The sequence below is a fragment of the Heteronotia binoei genome, chromosome 3 (genome assembly GCF_032191835.1).
Source record: "Heteronotia binoei isolate CCM8104 ecotype False Entrance Well chromosome 3, APGP_CSIRO_Hbin_v1, whole genome shotgun sequence".
Classification (NCBI taxonomy): domain Eukaryota; kingdom Metazoa; phylum Chordata; class Lepidosauria; order Squamata; family Gekkonidae; genus Heteronotia; species Heteronotia binoei.
In genome coordinates this window covers 46,547,508-46,567,796 of record NC_083225.1, presented here as the reverse complement: position 1 = coordinate 46,567,796, position 20,289 = coordinate 46,547,508, and the positions used below count along the sequence as shown (strand labels likewise).

General features: G+C 41.8%; 1 protein-coding gene across 2 annotated transcripts in view; it reads left to right on the top strand.

Moving 5' to 3' along the window:
* The first annotated feature begins 6,760 nt into the window (after positions 1–6,760).
* The window catches only part of CARS2 (cysteinyl-tRNA synthetase 2, mitochondrial), a 32,988-nt gene continuing 19,459 nt past the window's right edge, over positions 6,761–20,289 (top strand). The window contains exons 1-8 of one of the 2 annotated variants that reach the window (XM_060233699.1): positions 6,761–7,167; positions 8,637–8,687; positions 11,550–11,667; positions 13,125–13,196; positions 14,409–14,514; positions 15,528–15,611; positions 17,103–17,235; positions 19,975–20,108. In XM_060233699.1, coding sequence (XP_060089682.1) covers positions 6,899–7,167; positions 8,637–8,687; positions 11,550–11,667; positions 13,125–13,196; positions 14,409–14,514; positions 15,528–15,611; positions 17,103–17,235; positions 19,975–20,108 — 967 coding nt within the window. In that variant the 5' untranslated portion in view covers positions 6,761–6,898. The remainder of the gene's footprint in view (positions 7,168–8,636; positions 8,688–11,549; positions 11,668–13,124; positions 13,197–14,408; positions 14,515–15,527; positions 15,612–17,102; positions 17,236–19,974; positions 20,109–20,289) is intronic. The other variant, XM_060233700.1, reaches the window with a different exon arrangement.

Here is a 20,289-nt window from a genome sequence, read left to right as displayed (position 1 = left end):
GTGAACGATGTGCCCTCCGTTGATTTAGGATATGAAGCGGAAAGTTGGGGCAGTGTTACAAGACCCCTAAGTCAAAGAGGCGTGCATGTGTGTGATCCAAAGCAGCAAAAGACTGTGAAGTTTGCGGGCACGGTGTTTTCGCTAGACTGTTTGATCCGGCCTGTGTATGACTCGGTCGGTCTAGCGACCGGTAGCTTCAGAGACGCCGAACAAGAGTTACGTTGGTGCTGTTGCACTTGGTTAGCAAGAGCGACACAAACTTTGAGGAGTTGACTTCCACCCCTGCGGTAGATGGCCAAGGTCTCCTCTCTCCTACCGTTTTAGCCTGAGTCTTCATTTTTGACAAATGAAAAGACAAAAGATACAAAGGGGGGGGGGAGAACCTCGCCGTCTGCGCACACTAAGTCATGCACCCCACCACCTCTCTGCGCACTGAGTGCCTCCACTTTAGAGAACCACTTTTGATTTAAACGAAGAGAATTTCTCCTTCCCTCTCTGAAACTAACCACCGGAGCAGAGCAACTGCATCAATAATTGTAATCCTGTAAAGACAGCGCCGTCGCCCAATCAAACTTCAGTTCTTACTCCACCCCTCCGCTCTGCTATCCAATGGCAGGCTGAAATTATAAGGCCGGAAGAGAGAAGCGACGAGGAAAAGACGAGTACATGCGCAAATCTGAGCCGTAGGCGAGGAGAAAATGGAGGGCGGGAGGTGACCAAATGAACTACATTTCCCTACAGCCCCCTTTTTTTCTTTTGCAATGCCGCATGCGCCTGGGCTGTCGCCATTGCAGTCTTAGATGAGGGTAGTCCCAGGACTTTTAAGGTTGCCTGATCTGAAAATCAAAGCACATTCAGCTGCAGAAAACAAAAGGAAGAAAGCGTGTGTATTTAAGGAGCAAGACTACTACTCGGGCCAAAGAAATGTCCTGAATGATAGCTGTTGCTTAATTCATTCGGATGTATTCAAATGCACTTTCCCAATATCTTAAAATTGTCGCCGGGGTAATGATCCCTGCAATAGCCGTGCTGGTTTAAAAGTAGCCTTGTGATAACCTTGGGGTGGAGGAAAGTAGACGGGGGCGAAAATGAGCGCATCGAGGTAAGACCAGAATTGCGGTCTTTAGTTCATGAAGAGGCAGCAGGAGAGTTCTTCTACTGAAGGATTTTTGCAGCCATAGAACCGAATGGCCTGGAGCGATGTAGTTGATACCGGTAGTACAGTGAAGCAAATGTCACTTCTGAAGTCTCTCGCTAGTCTCTTGAATATATCCAAAAGAATTTTCCAAGGGAAAAAGCAACAGGCGTAGGTTATAGGGATTATTTTCAACGGTGCTTAAATCAGTTGCATGTTTTGGAACAGATCTCCCATATTGACTTACTGGGTTGTTCAGAAAGTAAGGCATTCTGTAGCCTGGGATAAATGAACGACAGATGCAACGAAAGCAAACACAAAACTCCCTCCTTTTTGCTCACAGAATTCTGCAAGGTGCACAGAATGAGGGCCATGTATCCCCATATTTTTAAAGTTTAAAAAGACTTGGTGGTAAATGGCTCTGTGCTTAACTGTAGTTAGCCTATGTGGCAGAGATGGCGGTAAATGCCCATTGCAGAGATAAAACATTCAGCAAGCATTGGTCACAACTGAAAAATCCTCGCTGGTATATTTGGGAGCAGAGGAATTGAAAACAACAACAGGCAGCTTCCCTTCCATCACCAAAGAGTGAGACACAATGAAAAATCTTTACTGAAGATGCAAGAGGGAGACATACATGCATTGCTGCCCCACTACACAGATTTACTTATCTGATCTAATATCTCAGCTTCTGGAAACAGAAATCCTCATGAAAGGGGAGGAAGGCTTATGTAAAAGCCAAGATCTCCCAGACAGACCTGTTAAAGGAAGCAGCATCCACAATCAAACTCTCCTCTTCCCCCCCCCCCCCCAAGGCAGCCCAATTATAATGCAATCAGGAAAGAAATCCCCCCCCCCCCAAGTAGCTTCCTTTCTTCTATCTTCTCTTCTCCCAAGGAAAGAACACTGGAGCAGCCCTGATTTTTTTTTTGGGGGGGGGGGAATGTTTCTCAGGAGGTAGAGATTCGCAGCTCTGCTGTTTCTTCTACGATCAAACAGTGAATCACGGTGATGGCAGAGAGAGGAGGAGCTTCTTCAAAAGACCCGGTGCTTTGTTATCTTTCCATGGTTACCAATAAGTAAGGGTTGATTCTCTTCTCCCATCTGCATTTTCTGCACCAAGCAACAATAGCTATTACATTCAGAAGCATTCTAAACCAGTCAACCAACCACCGCCGACAAAAATGTATAGAAAATAGGAAATACATCTCCCCCATTTTTTTTGTGCTTGCTTTGCTGTTAGCAAGCACCTTTCAATCAGTTAGTGGGCATTTCATGCATTCCTTCTTCCCAAATTGTGTGAAGTAATTCTGCCTGGCAGAAAGTGGAACAGGGTCCGCTAAAAGATGTTTGGTGATTGCAGTCTTCAGGAATCCAAGTGGAGCCAACTGTGGCATGGAGGCAAAAAAAAAAATCTGCTGCAAGGCAAGGTACAGTGTGGGCACAGTATTAGCTGGGGCAGGGAGGCTAATCCTAACTTGGTCTGACTTTTTTTTTTTTGGCCACCATGCCCATGATGTTAGTGCTGTTGGTAGTGCTTTGATCCAACCTCATTTATTTGACTGCAACTGAAAGTGTAAAAGCATCTTCACTCTTAAACATTTCTCTGATACATCCTTTGTCTAATTCAGTTTATTTATTTCCTTCATTTATATTCCTCCTTTCTTCCCAAGTGGGATTCAAAGTGCCTTACATAATTCTCCCTTTCTCACAATACAAGAACTCGTGGCACTCAATGAAATTGCTGAGCAGTCAGGTTAGAACGGATAAAAGGAAATACTTCTTCACCCAAAGGGTGATTAGCACATGGAATTCACTGCCACAGGAGGTGGTGGCAGCTACAAGCATAGGCTGCTTCAAGAGGGGATTGGATAAACATATGAAGCAGAGGTCCATCAGTGGCTGTTAGCCACAGTGTATTGTTGAAACTCTCTGGGACAGTGATGCTCTGTATTCTTGGTGGTGGTGGGGGGAACAGTGGGAGGGCTTCTAGTGTCCTGGCCCCACTGTTGGACCTCCTGATGGCACCTGGCTTTTTTGGACACTGTGTGACACAGAGTGTTGGACTGGATGGGCTATTGGCTTGATCCAACATGGCTTCTCTTATGTTCTTTTCTTCAAGTTTACCCTCACAACAATCCTGCAAGGTTAGGTGAGGCTGACTGCATGTGAGTGGCACAAGGTTATCAAGGTAGGCTTCGATAGTAAAGTGGGAATTTGAACAGGGTCTTCCAGGTCCTAGTTGGACACCATTAGCACAACAGACAGAAAAATAAATTTGACCAATGTTTAATAATGTTATTTTAAGATGCTGGCACACAGCGAACTTTGCATTACTGAGGAAACATTCAATAGCCAATGCAATAGAAATCAAGATGTAACCAGAAGGGAAGCAGAGCATAAGTATTAACATAAGTGTTAAATGATGCAAAAATTACATAATAAGATCCTATTTACAGCAACAGGCAGCATGAGCTATACATAGTACAACAGACCACAGTCCATACACTTTATCTAGGTATCTTTTGGATCCATTCCCATTCCATTTCATTTATTAGTTTCTATGACCAAAGGTGTTAAGCTCAATCAGGATGTAACACTTGTCAAAACATGTACTGATATACAACATAACTAACTATATTCACAGAATTCAAATGTTAGTCAAAATATTCAAATCTAAAAGTGAATAAAATGTTAAAACAGGAATTTCTAATAAAACCCTTTGTACAGTTAAGTAAACCTAAAATTGTCATGTTAACCACATATATGCCAGATTCCATTACCATCAGATCAATCCAGATTTCTGTTGTATTACAGAAAAGATTATCGTTAAAAATTTTGTAACAAAATAGGTGGTTTCAGGATTAATATCTGCCAGCAAATAAGGGACCACCCATTCAGTTGGTAATTGGTGTTTAATAAGAACAGGCGTTATCCAAATTGATCTAGGAATCGACCACTGATGACAATGTAATAGAAGGCGGCCAAGATTGCCTATGAGTAAATGCATTATGATTGTGCACAGTTCTGGTTACCATACATCAAAAAAGATACTGCAGAGGTGGAAAGAGTACAGAAACAGACAAAGTAATTAAGGGGCTAAGGTAGCTTTCCTTTGAGGAAAGACTTCAATTTAGAAAAGGGATGACTAAGGGGGGATATGATAGAGGTTTATAAAATACTGCATGGGACAGAGAGTAGATCCCTAATCCCAGGCCACCCAGTAAAACTGACAGGCAATAGAGTCAATAAAAATGAAAAAAGTTCTACCTTATATGAAGAGTAGTGGACTTCAGAACTAAATAATATAGCAATGACAGCTATTTTACTTGGCTTTGAAAGTAGATTAAACAAGCATAATCGGCTGGCCCTGGTTAGTTTTACAATGGGAAGCCACCAAGGAATTCTAGGGGTGCTGCTTGGATGAAGTGTGATGCTGGACTAGATGGACTGTTGCCATGTTCTCAACTGAAACACACTTTTACCCCCCCCCCCCCCCCATGAAGCCTTTTCCCTTAAGAACATATTTGGGAACGGCTTTTTCACATTTAAACTTCAACCTTTACAGAAACGTGGAGCACGTGACTGTCACATTTATGGTGCAGTTCTAAACAGATTACACTCTTCTAAATCCATTGAAGTCAAAGGGCTTAAATTGGTAGAACTGTTTAGGATTACACATAGCATTCTGATAGCTACTTCAAAGGGTGGAAGGATTCCTCCCCCCCAGAAAGTAGCATATAGCAACATTTTTGTTAGATGGTTTCCCCCCATTTTCCCCAGGAGAAAGAGGGTGCATGGCAAGAGAAATGGCAGTCAGGTAGGCTAAATTACCAGGATCACACTGGGATTATTCAAGTTTACTGCAAGGCAATATGGACTCTGCATCTGTGATAGGAAGATGAGGAAGTTTTTATGTCTTCTCGCTGCAGCCTGTCTCCACCTAGTACAAAATATTTACCATGGTAAAAGATATAATTTATGAAATGTGGTGATGCACACAAACAAAAGGAAAGAGATATCCTGGAACAATAATTGAAGTGGTTTAAAATGCACATATGATTTTGTTGTACCACCAAATTCATCAGGGCCCAACATGCTTAATGTTGGCTGGAGCATGGTATTTCTAACAATGACAATGCTTTGGGGAGCGATATAGATTTTGACAGCTTTTGGGGACAGGGTGACACTCAAAGGTATCTTTCAAGGGCATTTCATTTGCAGCATGTTGTACAGATTAGTGCTGGATTTGCATCTGGGAGACCCAGGCTCGAAGCTCCACTGTGCCATGGAATCTCCCTGGGTTTCCGCCGTGGGACTCTAATGAGGATAAAAATGAAGAAGGGGAGAATGTTGGCAATCACTGTGGGCCCCCATTGGGGAGAAAAGTGGGCATAAATGAAATAAATATGAGAATTCTCATATGCCAGCCAAAAAAACTGCTATCAAGAATAGTATTAGCAAAGCTTACAGCCAAAACAAAAAGATTTCCAACCATTTTTCAATATTTTAAACTACCAAGCACTTTTGTTCTTTTAGTAATTGTTGTGGGATTGTAACAAAGCAGTAGACGAGTACCTTTAAGACCAACTAAGTTTTATTCAGAATGTAAGCTCTTCTATGCTCTAAGCAGACTTCATCAGTCAAAATTGGAATGGAAAGCAGCAGTTCTTAATATAAGTGGGCAGTGAGTTGGTATGTAGAATCATGGGAATGTTTTTAGCAGATTAAAAGAACCACAAATTTGGGTCTGTGTTTGTTAGTTAATGTCAAAAAACATTGGAGGATAAAAAGCAGATTGATGTCTTAGGTCAGGTGTGAAGTGAGGTAGGATTGTGTTCTAGGATTCAAGCTGAAACTATATATTTATATCCATATATATTAAATAACTTTTTAAACATTCTGATATTTTGTGGTACAAAATACAGATGATGATGCAATGCCCTTTTCTGGTACAATTTCTGATGATAAAAACATATTTTATATGTTAATCCACTAAAAGGTATCATTCTCATAACGCTTGAAGGGTCTGGCATTTCTATAGCATTCTGCTGAAAAGCTTATAATATATTTAAAAGCTATATTAAAACAATAACGAACGTTCCAGCACAACTGCTTAGAGTGATTGTCATGAACAAATAGAACATTAAAAAGCTGTTACAATGCTTAAATATGCAACATCACTGTTTCACGAGTTAAACCAGAATACTCTTTGGAGTTAGCGGGGGGGAAAAAACTTGATTTTTTGAACAGTTTACCAGGAAGTAAACTCCCTTGCATGCTTCTTCCCTACCCAATCTATATAAGTTCCAGCCGCTGAACTAAATTTATTATGGAAAGACAGTGAAAACCTACACCACCATCGGGAATCCGAGGAAGAAACAGAAAACTGCAAAACGCCGCGGTACCCGAAGCCGTTTATGACGGCGGGAATCACCCCTCCATCCTCCTCCGCTTTTTCCTACCCACTCAGTCAAGGAGCTCCGAAAGCTCCTCCTTTTCCTGCTGGTTTCTGGCTGTAGCTACAGCTCTCCGCAGTAGGGCGCACAGGCGGCGACAGTTGTGCGCTACAGCCGGAGAGGGTTGTCTGGAGCTCCCTCCTTCCTGCCGGCAGCTACGCCTCTCACACAGCGCCTCCCTCCTGGGGGAGAGGAGGAGAAGGAGGAGGCCGGTGTGCGGCTCTGCGCTTCCTTGCACGCCCGCCACGCGTCTGGTGCGTTGTTGAGCAGCTGATGCTGGAGTAGCCATTTCTGCAAGCGCGGCATGTTGGGCGCCCCATGGCTTCCCTGGGGCGGCTGTGCGAGACACGCCGCTTTGCGGTGGTGGCTGAAGCGCTGCAGAAGGCCGAGCTGTGCCGCGGCTGCTGGAGGCCGGCGGGTGCCCGGCGACGAGGCTCCCCCGAGGAGGTGGCGCTCAGAGGAGGGGGCGAAGTGGATCAAGCCCACGGGCCATGACACCGGCATCCAGACCTACAACAGCCTGAACAGAAGCAAAGCGCCGCTCATAGTGGGCAACGCGGATGTGGTGACTTGGTAGACGCTTTCGGAAAGGGTGGTCTTGGGGGTCGGGTTGGCATCGCCACAGCTGGCTTCTGAATTCGCTGCTTTTATTAACACTGCAGGCAGCCAACTAGGCGCATCACTTCGCCTGGTGTGGAGAAAGGATAATTGGTGGAGGTGGGAAAAATCACTTGGGATTTTCTGCTTGCCACACTGTTCATAAAAAACGTCGGGGGATGTGGCAGCCTTTTATAAAAGTCCGCATTTGTTTAAAAACCGGAACATGAAAGGCTTTACCTTGGAAGTAAGTCTGATAGTGCAGTCCTAAACAGAGCGTAGAGATAGATTTAGGTAGGTAGGTGTGTTGGTTTGGAGCAGCAGAACGCAAGGAAGTTTTATTTGGTATACATTTTCATGTGCACACACATCTGGGGTTTCCCTGGAATTACAGCTCATTTTCTGACTACAGAGATAATTTCCCATAGAGAAAATGGATGATTTGGAGGGTGGACTGTATGCCATTATACCTGACTTAGGTGCCTGTTCTGTGCTGGCTTCATCCTCCAAATCTCCAGTCTGGATTCTGGCAACCCTAGCAGAGTTACACCCTCCAGAGTTTTAGACATATGTCACTGTGCTTGGGATTGTGCTGTAGATGAGGCTGTCTGGTTCTAGGGCTTGCTCCTTAACCTGTCAGGCAGTTCTTGACTCGCTTTCAGAGCACCAGACAAACTGCCACATTATTTAGCCCTGAAGTTGCAAAGCATAGTGTCGCAGCCTTATTGCTAAACTTGCAGAGTAGGAAAGAAGCAGCAGGCAATTAGAAGGATTCTGCAGAATAATCGCCTCTTCCAGAGGAGAAGGTAAAAAGGTAAAGGTGCAAGCACCGAGTGGTTACTGACCCATGGGGTGACCTCACATAACATTTTCCTGGCAGACCTTTTGTAGTAAATTGTAAGCAGATCAGGGTCACAGCAGACTTCAGGGCTGAGTAAGTGGCAAATGACACAGAGGATGAATTTGAAAAATGTGTTAAGGAGTGAGCTCTGATCCAGGAGTAGTCTCAGGGAGTTCAGTTCTGATGGCCAGGCAAGGACAGACTCTGGGTTGAAGGTCTACTCCAGAACTTTGTTGCTGCTTGTATATAAAAAAGCCTGATTTGAAGAATCCTTGCTTGGCCTGAAAAAGTCTCTGAAGCCTTAGTGTTCTGCATAGGTCCTGGTTCTTGCCCTGTGTCTCCTAATTGGTGCTAATCTCCCATTTTGAGGTCTGAACCAGCAACTTTGTAAGGTTTGAAAGGTATGCCAAAATTAGTGTGGCTTAGTCCCCTCCCCCCCTTACTTTGTCTTCGCTTTAGCAAGTCACAACATCAACATCCATTTCATTCTACTCATCCGGCTGACACAGCAGTTGATGAGCCTTTTAAAACTGTACATCATTTCTTGTCATTGAAAGCAAAGCATCTCTGTGACTTTCTCAATAGATCTCAATCTTGTTCACAGGTACAGCTGTGGCCCAACAGTGTATGATCATGCACACCTTGGGCATGCTTGGTGAGTTTGATTTTGTTTACATATCCTGAAGAGTGCTTTCCGCAAGCCAGCCTCAGATTATGTGCATATTAGCAGTGATTAATGATATTCAAAATATGCTTTGTCAAGCACGTAGAGTGACTGTAAGCAAAGTGTAGTCTGTACGATGCCTGCAGGATGAGCTGTAAATCTAGTTAGAGGCACCCAAGTGAGATGCAGAGAAGGTGGGAAACTGGGAGAAAGTACCTCCCTGAGAGCGAGAATATAATTGGTCACATTGTCCTCAATCAAGGAGTCAAGAACAGTCTTTCTGCTTTCAAAGCAAAAATGTTCTTAGCTCTCACTTAAGACTGTCATTTATCATGAAATGTCCCGTGTCTCTTCCTAGTGCAGCTGTCTCTGATGCTGAGGGATGAACAAAGCACGTTATATTTTCTAACCCGCAAGGGTCTTTGTGGCACATTTTTTTTTTACGTTATGGATGTATCTTACTCTTTCTTTGAACAGGTGGGAGCAGAACATTTGTCCTTTTCTTTGTGTTCCACCTGTTTGAAATAAGGTCACGAGAGATGGGACCTTTGCTGTTGTACTTGGTTGCAGAATGCACACTCTGCAGCTGTATGACTGGGGCTGAGCCTGTTCAGTTTTGGGTGCACCTTATGACCTTTCTTGCTCATCCTGGCTTTTATATATTATATACCACTGTACTTATGTTCTGTTCAGTAGCCTACTACTTTGACCTTGTTGCTGTTTACTTATTTAATGCTTTTGCTCTTTTAAATTAACTATTTGTTGCTGTTGCAGTTAGATTTTTATGCCTGCTGTTGGTTTAATGGTGTTAATTTTCATTGTTTTTTAAAAAATTTTTTACAAAAGCTGTCTTAGGCTGTTTAGCTGGGGATTAAAAAATAATGTTTAAGTAAATAAAACAATAATGTGAAGGAGGGAGGTAATACTGAACTAAGGCAACTTGCTCAAGACAGCACATTAAAATGGATAGCTAAGATGCTGAATTTCTCACACATCTAAACCTGACACTCTAGTGTGTTTGATGCTCTACTGCAGTTCTTATAGATACACAACTTTTAGAAGCTCTTATGGACATTTATGTACTTGCTGCTGATGAAACCCAGGCAGACAGAGCTGGCAGTAGCAAGGAAGGCCCAAAAGGAATTCTGGTACACACAAGGAACCTGTAGATTGAATCCTAAGTATCGTCAGCAGAAGGTGATGACCTTGGCCATGTTCCATTCCCCTAGCAGTCCTTTCCAAACCCTAGAAAGCAGAATCATGGGACTCGTGTATACTAACAACCATTTGGACAGGGCAACTTGGGTTTGGGAAAAGGGTGAAATCCCATATTTTACTCTAACATCATAAAAGGGGAACACAGAAAGGCCAACTTTCATTTCACTGACTGTTTCCAGTTGGGAGGTGTAAAGAAAGAGACAAAGTTCAGGTTAGCACAGCACTTGCTATTGTTGCTCTGTGATCTGGCCTGCTGAATTACGGTACTTTGCAAAGAGGAAATCAGAAAAGCTATAAAACATAGCAACAGACTGTTTACTGATATTACTTCTCTTCCCTTTTGCTGTGATGAGTAAAGATCAGACCGTGGATTGCATGTTCCCTCTCCACCTTGTGCAATTTCTTATTTGCATTTTTTAAAAATTTCATCATTTTCTTTGTGGCATCTCATGTTCTTTGTGGCATCAACAGAGAAGGTTGAACCCCCTGCCCTCTTGAACTGAATCTGATTGCTTAGCCAGGCTGTGTAATTGAGGGCATTGTTCAAAGAATGCCTTATTGAGTCAGATGTAAAAGCTCCTTCCTTTAATTGTGCCAAGGCACGGTGACCCCTCTGTAAGCACATGAGTGTATCTTAGCACTCCTCCATTCATCAGAGATGTCTGTGGCCAAAGAACTTAGGTACAGTTCTTGGCAGGGAGCAGTGCTGGGTGTCTTGCAGTCCTCAAGCTACTGGTTGATAGGACTGAGCTGTTGGCTGGGATGTTTTCCTGTATGGAATGGAGGGAAATGGTTGAGGAAGCATTGTGCTTTGTTCTGGTTCGAAGGACAAACTGCAGGAGGGGAGACGGAGCTAACCAAATCTTTCAAAACAGTGTAAAGGAGCTTGCTGCTGTATACCATTTTCCCCCACTGTAACCTTGGCATTTTGCTCTTTTCAATTTAGCAAAGCGTGTGTGTGTCTGTTCTAAGGTGTAGGTAGGGGAGACTGATATAGTCACTGTCTTATGCTTTTATGCAGATGTGATGGGGGAAAGGAGAAAGGTTGGAACAGCATTGTGTGTGGGGGGAGGGAAGCATCAAGACACTGTTCAGCATAACTCCATGCTGTGGCTGCCATGGCGGAGTCATGTTTTTGCTTTTTTGTCATACATAACATTGTAAATTTTAAAGCGAATTGTAGAATATGAAGTTCACACCATTTATTGAGAATCATCTTTATGGATTGTCTGAGTAAAAATATCTGAAGCATAACACTTGTTGCTAAAGATTTGCCATATACAATTTTGTTTGCCTGAACTTCAGTTTGTGGCTGTGATACCAAAATGTAGAATATTTTCTTCCTTAGTGATTCATTATGACACTGTTCACACGCTCCATACATGTGTGTGTGCAGAAAAATATAAAACTATGTACCAATTTACGTTAATACGTGTGTTTGCTGGAGTGGTCTCTAGTCCACAGAACTTGCAGTAAATCAAATCTTAACATTGCTGCAAGATTTTTGGGATTTATTACTGCATGCAGGTTATTATTCCCACCATCCAAAGAGACTAATAATTGTATGTCTGTAACCCTTTAATGTGCCATGATTATTTTTATGTTTCCTGTAACATACATGCCCTTTTCTTCCAGCTCTTATGTTAAGTTTGATATTATTAGAAGGATAATAACCAAGATATTTGGAAAGGAAGTAGTAATGGTGATGGGGATCACAGACATAGATGACAAAATAATTAAAAGAGCTAATGAGGTAAGTGGATGAGTTAAATCGGTCAATCAAGCAAACCTTTAATGGCATAATAATACAATAAAACAAGAATAAGTCCAAAAACTAGGCACCTAAAAATATAAAAGGTCACCACCAACCAGAACCCATTGAAATTAAAAAGGCAGAGCAGGCAAGCAGACTAGATCTATTTTGTTGTATTCTCTAGAAAAGTGGATGAGTTATGGAAACATTACTGTTATGCTGTTTATACATAATGCCTATTATATCATATAGGCCTATACATTTAACCCATGAAAACCTTTAGGGCAAAAGTGAGTTTTGGAGAGAAAAACTCTTGCACGTGTGCACATGAACTCACACTCGCACACTGCTTGCCTTTGTCTATGTTGTTCATATATTCCACCCCCCCCCCCAACTGCAGCTTTGGTGCCATTCTTAAAAAATGAACTTATGTTCTAAGCTAATCATGGCTTGCGTAGGCAGTATGGTGGTGGTGTATTGATGCACAGCCAGTTGCATGTGGCTGTATTGCTGAAGGGAGCACTTCATCTTGTACAAACCCACCTGCTGATCTTCTCTGCATGACCTCACACTTTAACAGGCCTTGTGGATGAGCAAAAGTGCCTTGGTTTTTCTGTAGCGGCACCAAAGCTCTGGAACTCCATCTCTGCAGATACTGACATTCACAAGTGTTTAGACAACAAGTGAAACTCTTCCCCCCCTCCCACTTTCAGCATTTGTCAATCTTTCTCACTTGTGAAATTCTATTAATTGGTTTTCGGATTGTCTTGCTTTTATTCCATGAGTCTTTTTAATAGCTGTTCTTGTTTTAAATGTATTTATTGTGTTTTTCTCTGTATCTGCTGCTTTTTCCCATTATTATTTTCCTGGTTATTGTTTATTGTTGTTGTTGGCTCACAAATATTTATATGGAGATGTAGGGCATAAATATTTTAAATAAATAAGTTGTGTCAAAGCCAATTTGGAGTGAGGAAAGGAGGCAGTGCCTTAGCTATGTTGTATCATCAGAAAGTCTATTTGGGGGAAGGGAAATGCTTCTTGCTCTCATCTGAAGTGGTGAACATTTTCACCCTGGCTCCTTTAAACTATAGTGGGTGGGTGTTTGTGTGTGGCAAAGTATTCCCTATTGCAAGGAAATCACTAGTTATCTGTTATTCCTATCTGTTATTCCTTATGTATAATTTTTTTTACTAAAACAAGGTCTTTAATACCCCCCTTTATTTTGGAAATGTTTTAATTTTATATTTGCAGTGCAGGCAAATTTCTGGGGAAAGGGGTTTTTATCCCTGATAAGTAGAATGCTTAAACACTTCAGTGCAGCAATTGATGAGGCTTCTTGGCTTTCCCTTGAATTCATTTCTTCTCATCTGTTAGCCTTTAGTTCTGATAATATTGTGATATTTAAAACAAAGAATAATTTAAGTGTATGCTTGTAGTTATGTGCCTCTCTGTTACAGATGAATATATCGCCAATGGCTCTTGCCCGCTTTTATGAGGAGGACTTCAAGCGAGACATGGAGGCATTAAAGGTATAGATGGTTCTTTTGAAGCTTTTGCTTTGACCGTGGAACATTTTTGGTGATGTTAAATGAGGCTGATTTAAAGTACAGTTTTAGATAAGCCAGTAGGTAGCCTTTTCTTTGGTCTGGTAAGTGTTTCTTTCCTCATGGAACTTTGAACATAATTTATTTGCAGTAGTTTTGGTCATAGTTTTGTGTTGTTTGTGTAATGATGTGATATTGTGGCACTGCTCATATCAGTGTTGCATGAACTGAAATGTATGGAAGCCCTTAAAATTCTATCAGGGCCAAGTTAGGCTTCATATAGTCCACCCCCCTTTACTTCTTGGTGTTGTTTAATCTTTGAATGGCTTGCAAGTGTAGTGGTTTTGGATGAGAGCTGTAAGTGAGATTTACAAGTGTTCAGTTTATTTTGATACAAGATCAGCTTGATGTAAGTATTTCAATATATCTTGCAAGTCTCTTAAGCCAAAGTGATTTTACTGGCTCAAGCATCCTCCCTTGAAAGAAAACCTACCATAGGCCATGAATCATGAATACCTTTGTGCTATCATTTGGAAACATTTTTTTAATATGGTAGAACTTCAGTAGGCCTCATTTGCAGCAAGGGATTTGGAGAGTGTAGACTTGGAGCCCAAACCGAACCATGTTTTCTCAGAACTGAGTGACACCTGTTTCAGTAGGGTTTGATTCCAAGTAGGCATGCTTTGAGGAGCTCCGTGGTGCAGGGAGGTAAGTTTCAGTACTGCAGTCCAAGCTCTGCTCATGACCTGAGTTTGATTCCAGTGGAAGTTGGGTTCAGGTAGCCAGCTCAAGATTGACTTATCCTTCCGAGGTCAGTAAAATGAATATCCAGCTTGCTGGAGGTAAAGTGTAGATGACTGAGGAAGGCAATGGCAAACCTACCCGTAAAAAGTCTGCCATGAAAATGCCATGATGCGACATCACCCCAAAGTTGGAAACAACTGGTGCTTGCACAGGGGACTACATTTACCTTTTAGGCATGCTTAGGTATGGACCCAATCCTTTAGGTATTCAGTTATCCTGCTGCATTCAGTAGTCCAAAATAAAGTGGGCATAGAATTGAAGTCTTTTGAGAATCACTAGTTGCTTTCGAGTTTGTATTTTATTTAAAAGTTGTTATTGTGTTGCAGTCATGCTCCCGATAGTCTTGATTAATCAGATGTAAAGCAAAGTTACATTTTTCTCCCCCTACTTAAGGTTCTACCTCCTACGATATATATGAGGGTAACTGAAAATATTCCTCAGATAATTGCTTTTATACAGCAGCTCATTACCAGTGGACAGGCTTATGCAACCTCCATGGGTAAGTTTTCCAAATAATACAGCCAACAGTTAATGGTGTGTGTGAAATGTTTCTGCATCTGATAATGGTTATTTTTTTAGGTCAGCTTAAAATACAGCTGATCCATTTAAGAAGCAAACAGCGTAAATATTGGTAACCGAACAGCACAAGTTTAATGTTGTCTCTTTGTTACAGTTGAATATATATTAGTTGTTGACCATTCATATCAAACAAAACAAAAAGGGATAGCCTATCATGTCTCTAAGAGTGTGCCCACCCACAGATTTATTATGTTCCCTTCCTCCTGTACAATGTTATATCTCTGTGTACTTGTGAGCCTTTCTGTTTCGAGCTTTCTTTATCCTGGCCAAACCCTGGTGAGGGTTTAAGGTTAGTAGGGCTCTTTGTCTCTGTTAAGAGATGCTGGAAACGGGGGACGCTACAGGCCTACAGAACCATTTTTAACAGTAGCTCTGTGATGTTACCAATCTTTGTTGTTCCAAAGTAGAACTGCACTTTAGGGAAACAGTATCATATTGACTTTGTTTTGCTTGTAGCCTATCTTACCCATTATAGGCACAATCAATACCTTCCTGTTCCACTCTGAAGTGACCCACCAGTTTTCCTTGTGTCTAGTCTATAAACACTTGCCCACTTGCAGTGCCCAGGCAAGGGGTACTAATTAATCCATGCTGGTTGTGCAAGGAATGTGGTGCCACAGGTTTTACACTTGCTGGCCATGAGCAGTGGCAGCTTCTGTGGATGGTCAGAGAGAGTATCAATCAATCAACCTTTAATGGCATGTAATCAGAGAGAGTAGCATCAGTAGATGTTGCGATGTTCAGCCTGTTCGTGATACATACTCACTGCAGGGCTGGTGGGATACTTCAGCACTGTGGCTTCTAGCAAAGGAGAGCCATGTGATAACATTTGTTAAGATGGGTATATAAGCATAAGCACGTTTATAGATTGTGCTGTTAATGAGTAGAACAAATCTCTTCCATCTTTGTAATAGAATTGTTTATTTTCAACAGGTAATGTTTATTTTGACCTCCATTCTTGGGGAGACAGATATGGAAAACTCAGACATGTTTATCTTGATGCTGAAGAAGAATTGGGTAGGTGAATGCTGTTTGTTGACTTCTGTAGAAAGTTTGAATGTCCTTGATTAATATGATAGCTGTAATATGGTAAGTTAGATCTGCTGGGTATGAAGTAGCATTTCTTTTCAGTTAGCCAGGGTTGTTTCCCAGGTATTGTTCTTCAACCTTGTGTTTTGAAGGAATGTTATTTTCATTGTAATTTGTGGTCTTCCTTATTGAAGAATTCAATCTACCTGTTAGATTATATGGCAACCATGAAACATATTTGTCTTCTAAGGTAAATCTTGCAAAACATGATTCAATTAAGGGCAAAAAAATGTAGAAAATGACAACAAAACACTAGTTTTATGATATGTTCCCTAACAGGCAAAAGTAGTTTTACAGTAGAAAAGGCAGATGAAGCAGTGAGGGCTATAGTAGAAGTATGGGATGTCATAAACATGACTGAAATTATTTTTGATATTCATGAAGCTAAAAGCGAGGAAAAGCATTCTTGCAATCTTCATCGAATATTTGAGATTCACTGATTGTGGCATTGGCCGGCAGTACAGCTGCATTGCAGACACAAAAATCACTAGTTAATTGAGGTGGTTCTAAGCATGCAAGCTTTTGTTAAGATAATTCATGTTAAAACCCAGAATTTGTTTATACACTTTCTCAGCAGCAGTCAATTTGCTATTTGGAGTGACTCAGTGCCACTCCAAAGTGATGCAATTCCACTTAGGACAGCACTGTCAGCAGCTGAACTATATGGGCCAGTGGTCTTTACCATAAAATATGAGTGGGTGCCGCATGGAGGTCTGCTTGCCAAGCACCACCCTTTGTCTGCGTCCCCGGAGAAAAGAGGAAAACCATTGCTAGGCTGCCCCCCTCCCTGGCCTCCGGCGATGGCAAGGTGGTGGGTCAAAAGGTCATAGTTGATCATGTCAAACGCTACTGACAGATCCTTCCTCCATCCCTCCCTCCCTCATCTAATGTTCATGTCAAACATCTGGCATTTATTCTGTGTGGTTCTTACATTAAGCAAGTTTGGCCACCCCTGTTCTGGAGCAAGGCTGCTCACAACAGGAGTCATAGGATCCAGTCTGTTTTTTATTTCAAAGTAAGTCTGTAATAAGGGATGTGCTTTTCCTATGGAGACTGCATATAAGTGTACAAAGTAGCATGCAACACATGTATAGGTCCTTCATATATTATCACCAGCAAGAAATCTTTTCACTCTATATGTTCCTGATATCACATGGGGCAATATGGCACAGCTGCTTCTTCACCCCAAAGTGTCTAGTCTGCTTACGTACCTATATGTGTGTGTGACAGGATAGACACACGTCCCATCACTGTGATTTGGATGCAAGCTGCCTTGGTATTTTCTTCACCGGTGTTCTTCCCATGTAGAAAAGTGTGTAAAGAGACTGCAAATCAGTTGTACATTACAGTTGTGATGTTTTAATTCAATAACTGTATTCTGAGCTTCCACTTTGTTAACACATTGCCATTTATTATTAGCCGTTGACAGCGATAAGCATCACGCAAAGGATTTTGTACTTTGGAAGGCAGCCAGACCTAAAGAAATGTGCTGGGATTCTCCCTGGGGAAAAGGAAGACCTGGCTGGCATATCGAGTGTTCCACAATCTCCAGGTTAGTTTTCTTGGGCTTCCTTAATCTTGTTTCTTTTCAAGCAAGTGCTGACAGCTTCCTCTCTTGATCAAGAGAAGCTGCTGATTAAAAAGATTAACCTCCAAATTAATATTAACAGCAGTCTGGGGAATCATACTTTTTAATTTCGCATTTGAAAATATGGGTTATTCTCAGATAGAAAATAAGCATCAATATATTTTTGTTGTTGTCGCTTCTTTGCACACCCAGATATGTTTGTTCTAATGCTGCCTAACACAGTAAAACACCAAGTAAAGTGGTTTGCTGAAATACTTGCAGCATCCTGTTGGAGCCAAAAATACACAGTGGAGCCAGATGAGTGATTCTTGAACTGTAGTTTGTAGCAGCTTTTAAAAATCTTCTGGAAGACCACGGTGGAAAGGGAGAGGCTTACATAAATTTAACTCCTTCTGTATTCTGTGCACTTGTAGCAACAAAGAAGCTGAAGGTAAAAGGGAAGCACTGTTGGGTAGCAGGAAAAAATCTTACCAATACGTAGCATGCACAAACCTGGTAGTGTCTTCCTCTACCTTTTGACCCTGGATGTTCAGAAGTGCTGGAGTATGTAAGAAGTTCTAATTTGGAAGCCTTTTTCTGTGTGCAGGCTTCAGTGTGTACAAACTGTAGCATCTGACAGGCAAAGTAAAGAACAGAACCATTGCTCTTGTGGCATTCCATGTTGTGTACATCATGAAAGAGAATTTATGGAAATGTCAGATGTACATGGAAGAAGGGGGGGATCTTCTGCCAAAGAACACATGGGAGGAAATGGCATGTGTTTGAATACTTGTTTTGCCATCAATATCAGCTTTAGACTCCTAAAGAAGGTGTGTTGCCATAATAAAGCTCCCACCAGTGCCTGGAAAATGCTCCTGTTTAGACTATGTGACTTAATCTCTAGGGGCTGACAAAAAGAGCTGGGTTCTTTTAGATGTTTTAGGGATGTTTCATGCAGTGTATTTCTAATGTGCATGAGCAAAAGATTTCACAGGTAAATACAAAAGTTAATGTGTTTGCATGCAATGCTCTTTCCTGTCATCTGCCTCCTATGGGCTTATATGCAGAGAGCAGGGATAAATTGCAGCATCTGCTATATGAGAAGAGCATGCAAGTCTTGGAGCCATCTTTGGAGTTGCTGCCAGTTGGATCTGTGATTGGCTGCATCATGCAATATGGGCCAGTGCAGTGTGTAAATTGAAAAGTTGGATGTCTTTCTAACAGCGATTCCCAGCTACCCTTTTTACAGCTCTTGCAACTAGAAGTTTCTGCTGGTTCAGCATTCAGGCATATTACATTTGTGGACTGAAAGCACATCCATCAGCAACAGGGAATTTAATGAGTACAAAACCAGTTTGTATGGACTGTTTACAAAATTAAACCTCAGATTCTGTACTGCTGTGTAACATGGATGGTAACTAGGCAAAGGACTTCTCTTAAATTAACTTTGTCTTGTAATTTGCTTTCAATTGGTGACTGTTTATGAATTTTTTTTGCCTGTGATGAGGATGGGGTTTTCATGAGTCTGCTTGGATGCACAGAAACTCTCCTTTGGAGGTTTTTAACAGAGACTAGATGGCCATTTGACAGTAATGCTGATTCTGGGAACTTAGGCAGATCATGTGAGGGAGGATAGGAAGGGTTTCATAAGTGCTTAGCTCTCATGGCCCTTTCTTACATGCCCAGAGAAATGCTGCTCACCACTTTGGGGTTCGGCAGCATTTTTTTCCAGGCTTCCTGGATCCTGGAATTGGATTTGGGGGGGGGGGGGTTGCCATCTTCTGGGCATGGAGCAGGGATCACTAGGGTGGGTATGGGGAGAGGTATTTGTGAATTTTCTGCATTGTGCAGGGGGTTGGACTAGATGACCCCAGAGGTACCTTCAAACTCTATGATTCTGCGATTCTATAATTCTGTGAATGACCACTGCTCCTGCATCTACATAAAAAAAAGAAAAGGAAGTTTGCAACACACACAGGCTTCTTTTAAAAAAAACTCAAATAGACGTAAAGTAGAGGAAAAAATTAGATGAATTGTATCCAGTTGCATCAAGCATTTACACAGTGCAACCCTGCACAGAGTTATTCCAGTTTAAGTTCATTAAAATCAATGGATGGAGTTGGAATCTATAGGCATTGCACTAACAGCAGCAGCTTGCAGTTTTGCCACATTGTTGTTTCTGTGAGAGAAAAGACACCTTGTGCCAGAAAAAGGTACTTACTGCTAATGGAAGAAATGCAAAGGGCCCAACTCTTAGACTAAAGTAACTCCTGCATTGTTACTTTCTGGTCTCCCCAGTGACATTTTGGCTGTCAAATCAGAAATACCTACTTCTAACGAGAAAGTGTTCAATACCAAAATATAGCTCTGAAAGGAATCCCAAGGATCATGTAGTCCAACCCTCTCCTCAATACAGGAAATTCACAGCTGCCTCCCTGCCACACACACATGCCTAGTGACACCTGCTCTATGCCTACAGAAAGACAAAAAACTTACAGGCTCCCTGGGCCCATTTGGCCTAGAAAAAAATCCTTCTTGACCTCAGTGTTTGGCAGGTGATGCTTGGAAAGGTGCTGTGGAGTTTTGAATGAATTAGTAGCCTCCGATTCATGTCTCTTGATCTGGAGCTTGAATTACAAGTCCTGTTAGGTCCTATGCTCATTTATTAATATTCCAAGGGTAACACTGAGCTTCTTTTAAATTTATTGAATGGTATTCTTACAGCCTGGTCTTTGGACGACACTTGGATATCCATACTGGTGGAATAGATCTTGCATTTCCCCATCATGAAAATGAGATCGCTCAGTGTGAAGCTTACCATCAGTGCCAGCAGTGGGGGAATTATTTTCTTCATTCTGGTAAGTTTAGAGTTCAATATACCCTTTCGTATTTTGCTTTGGATTTCTGTAGTACCTTTTTAATTTGATGACTAGAGCATTGTTCATAGAGCTATACTGCATTGGAGGGTGTAGCTCTCCCCCCCCCCCACCAAAGGAAAACAAATACAAAGAAAATAATGCAGAATTAATAGTGGTAATT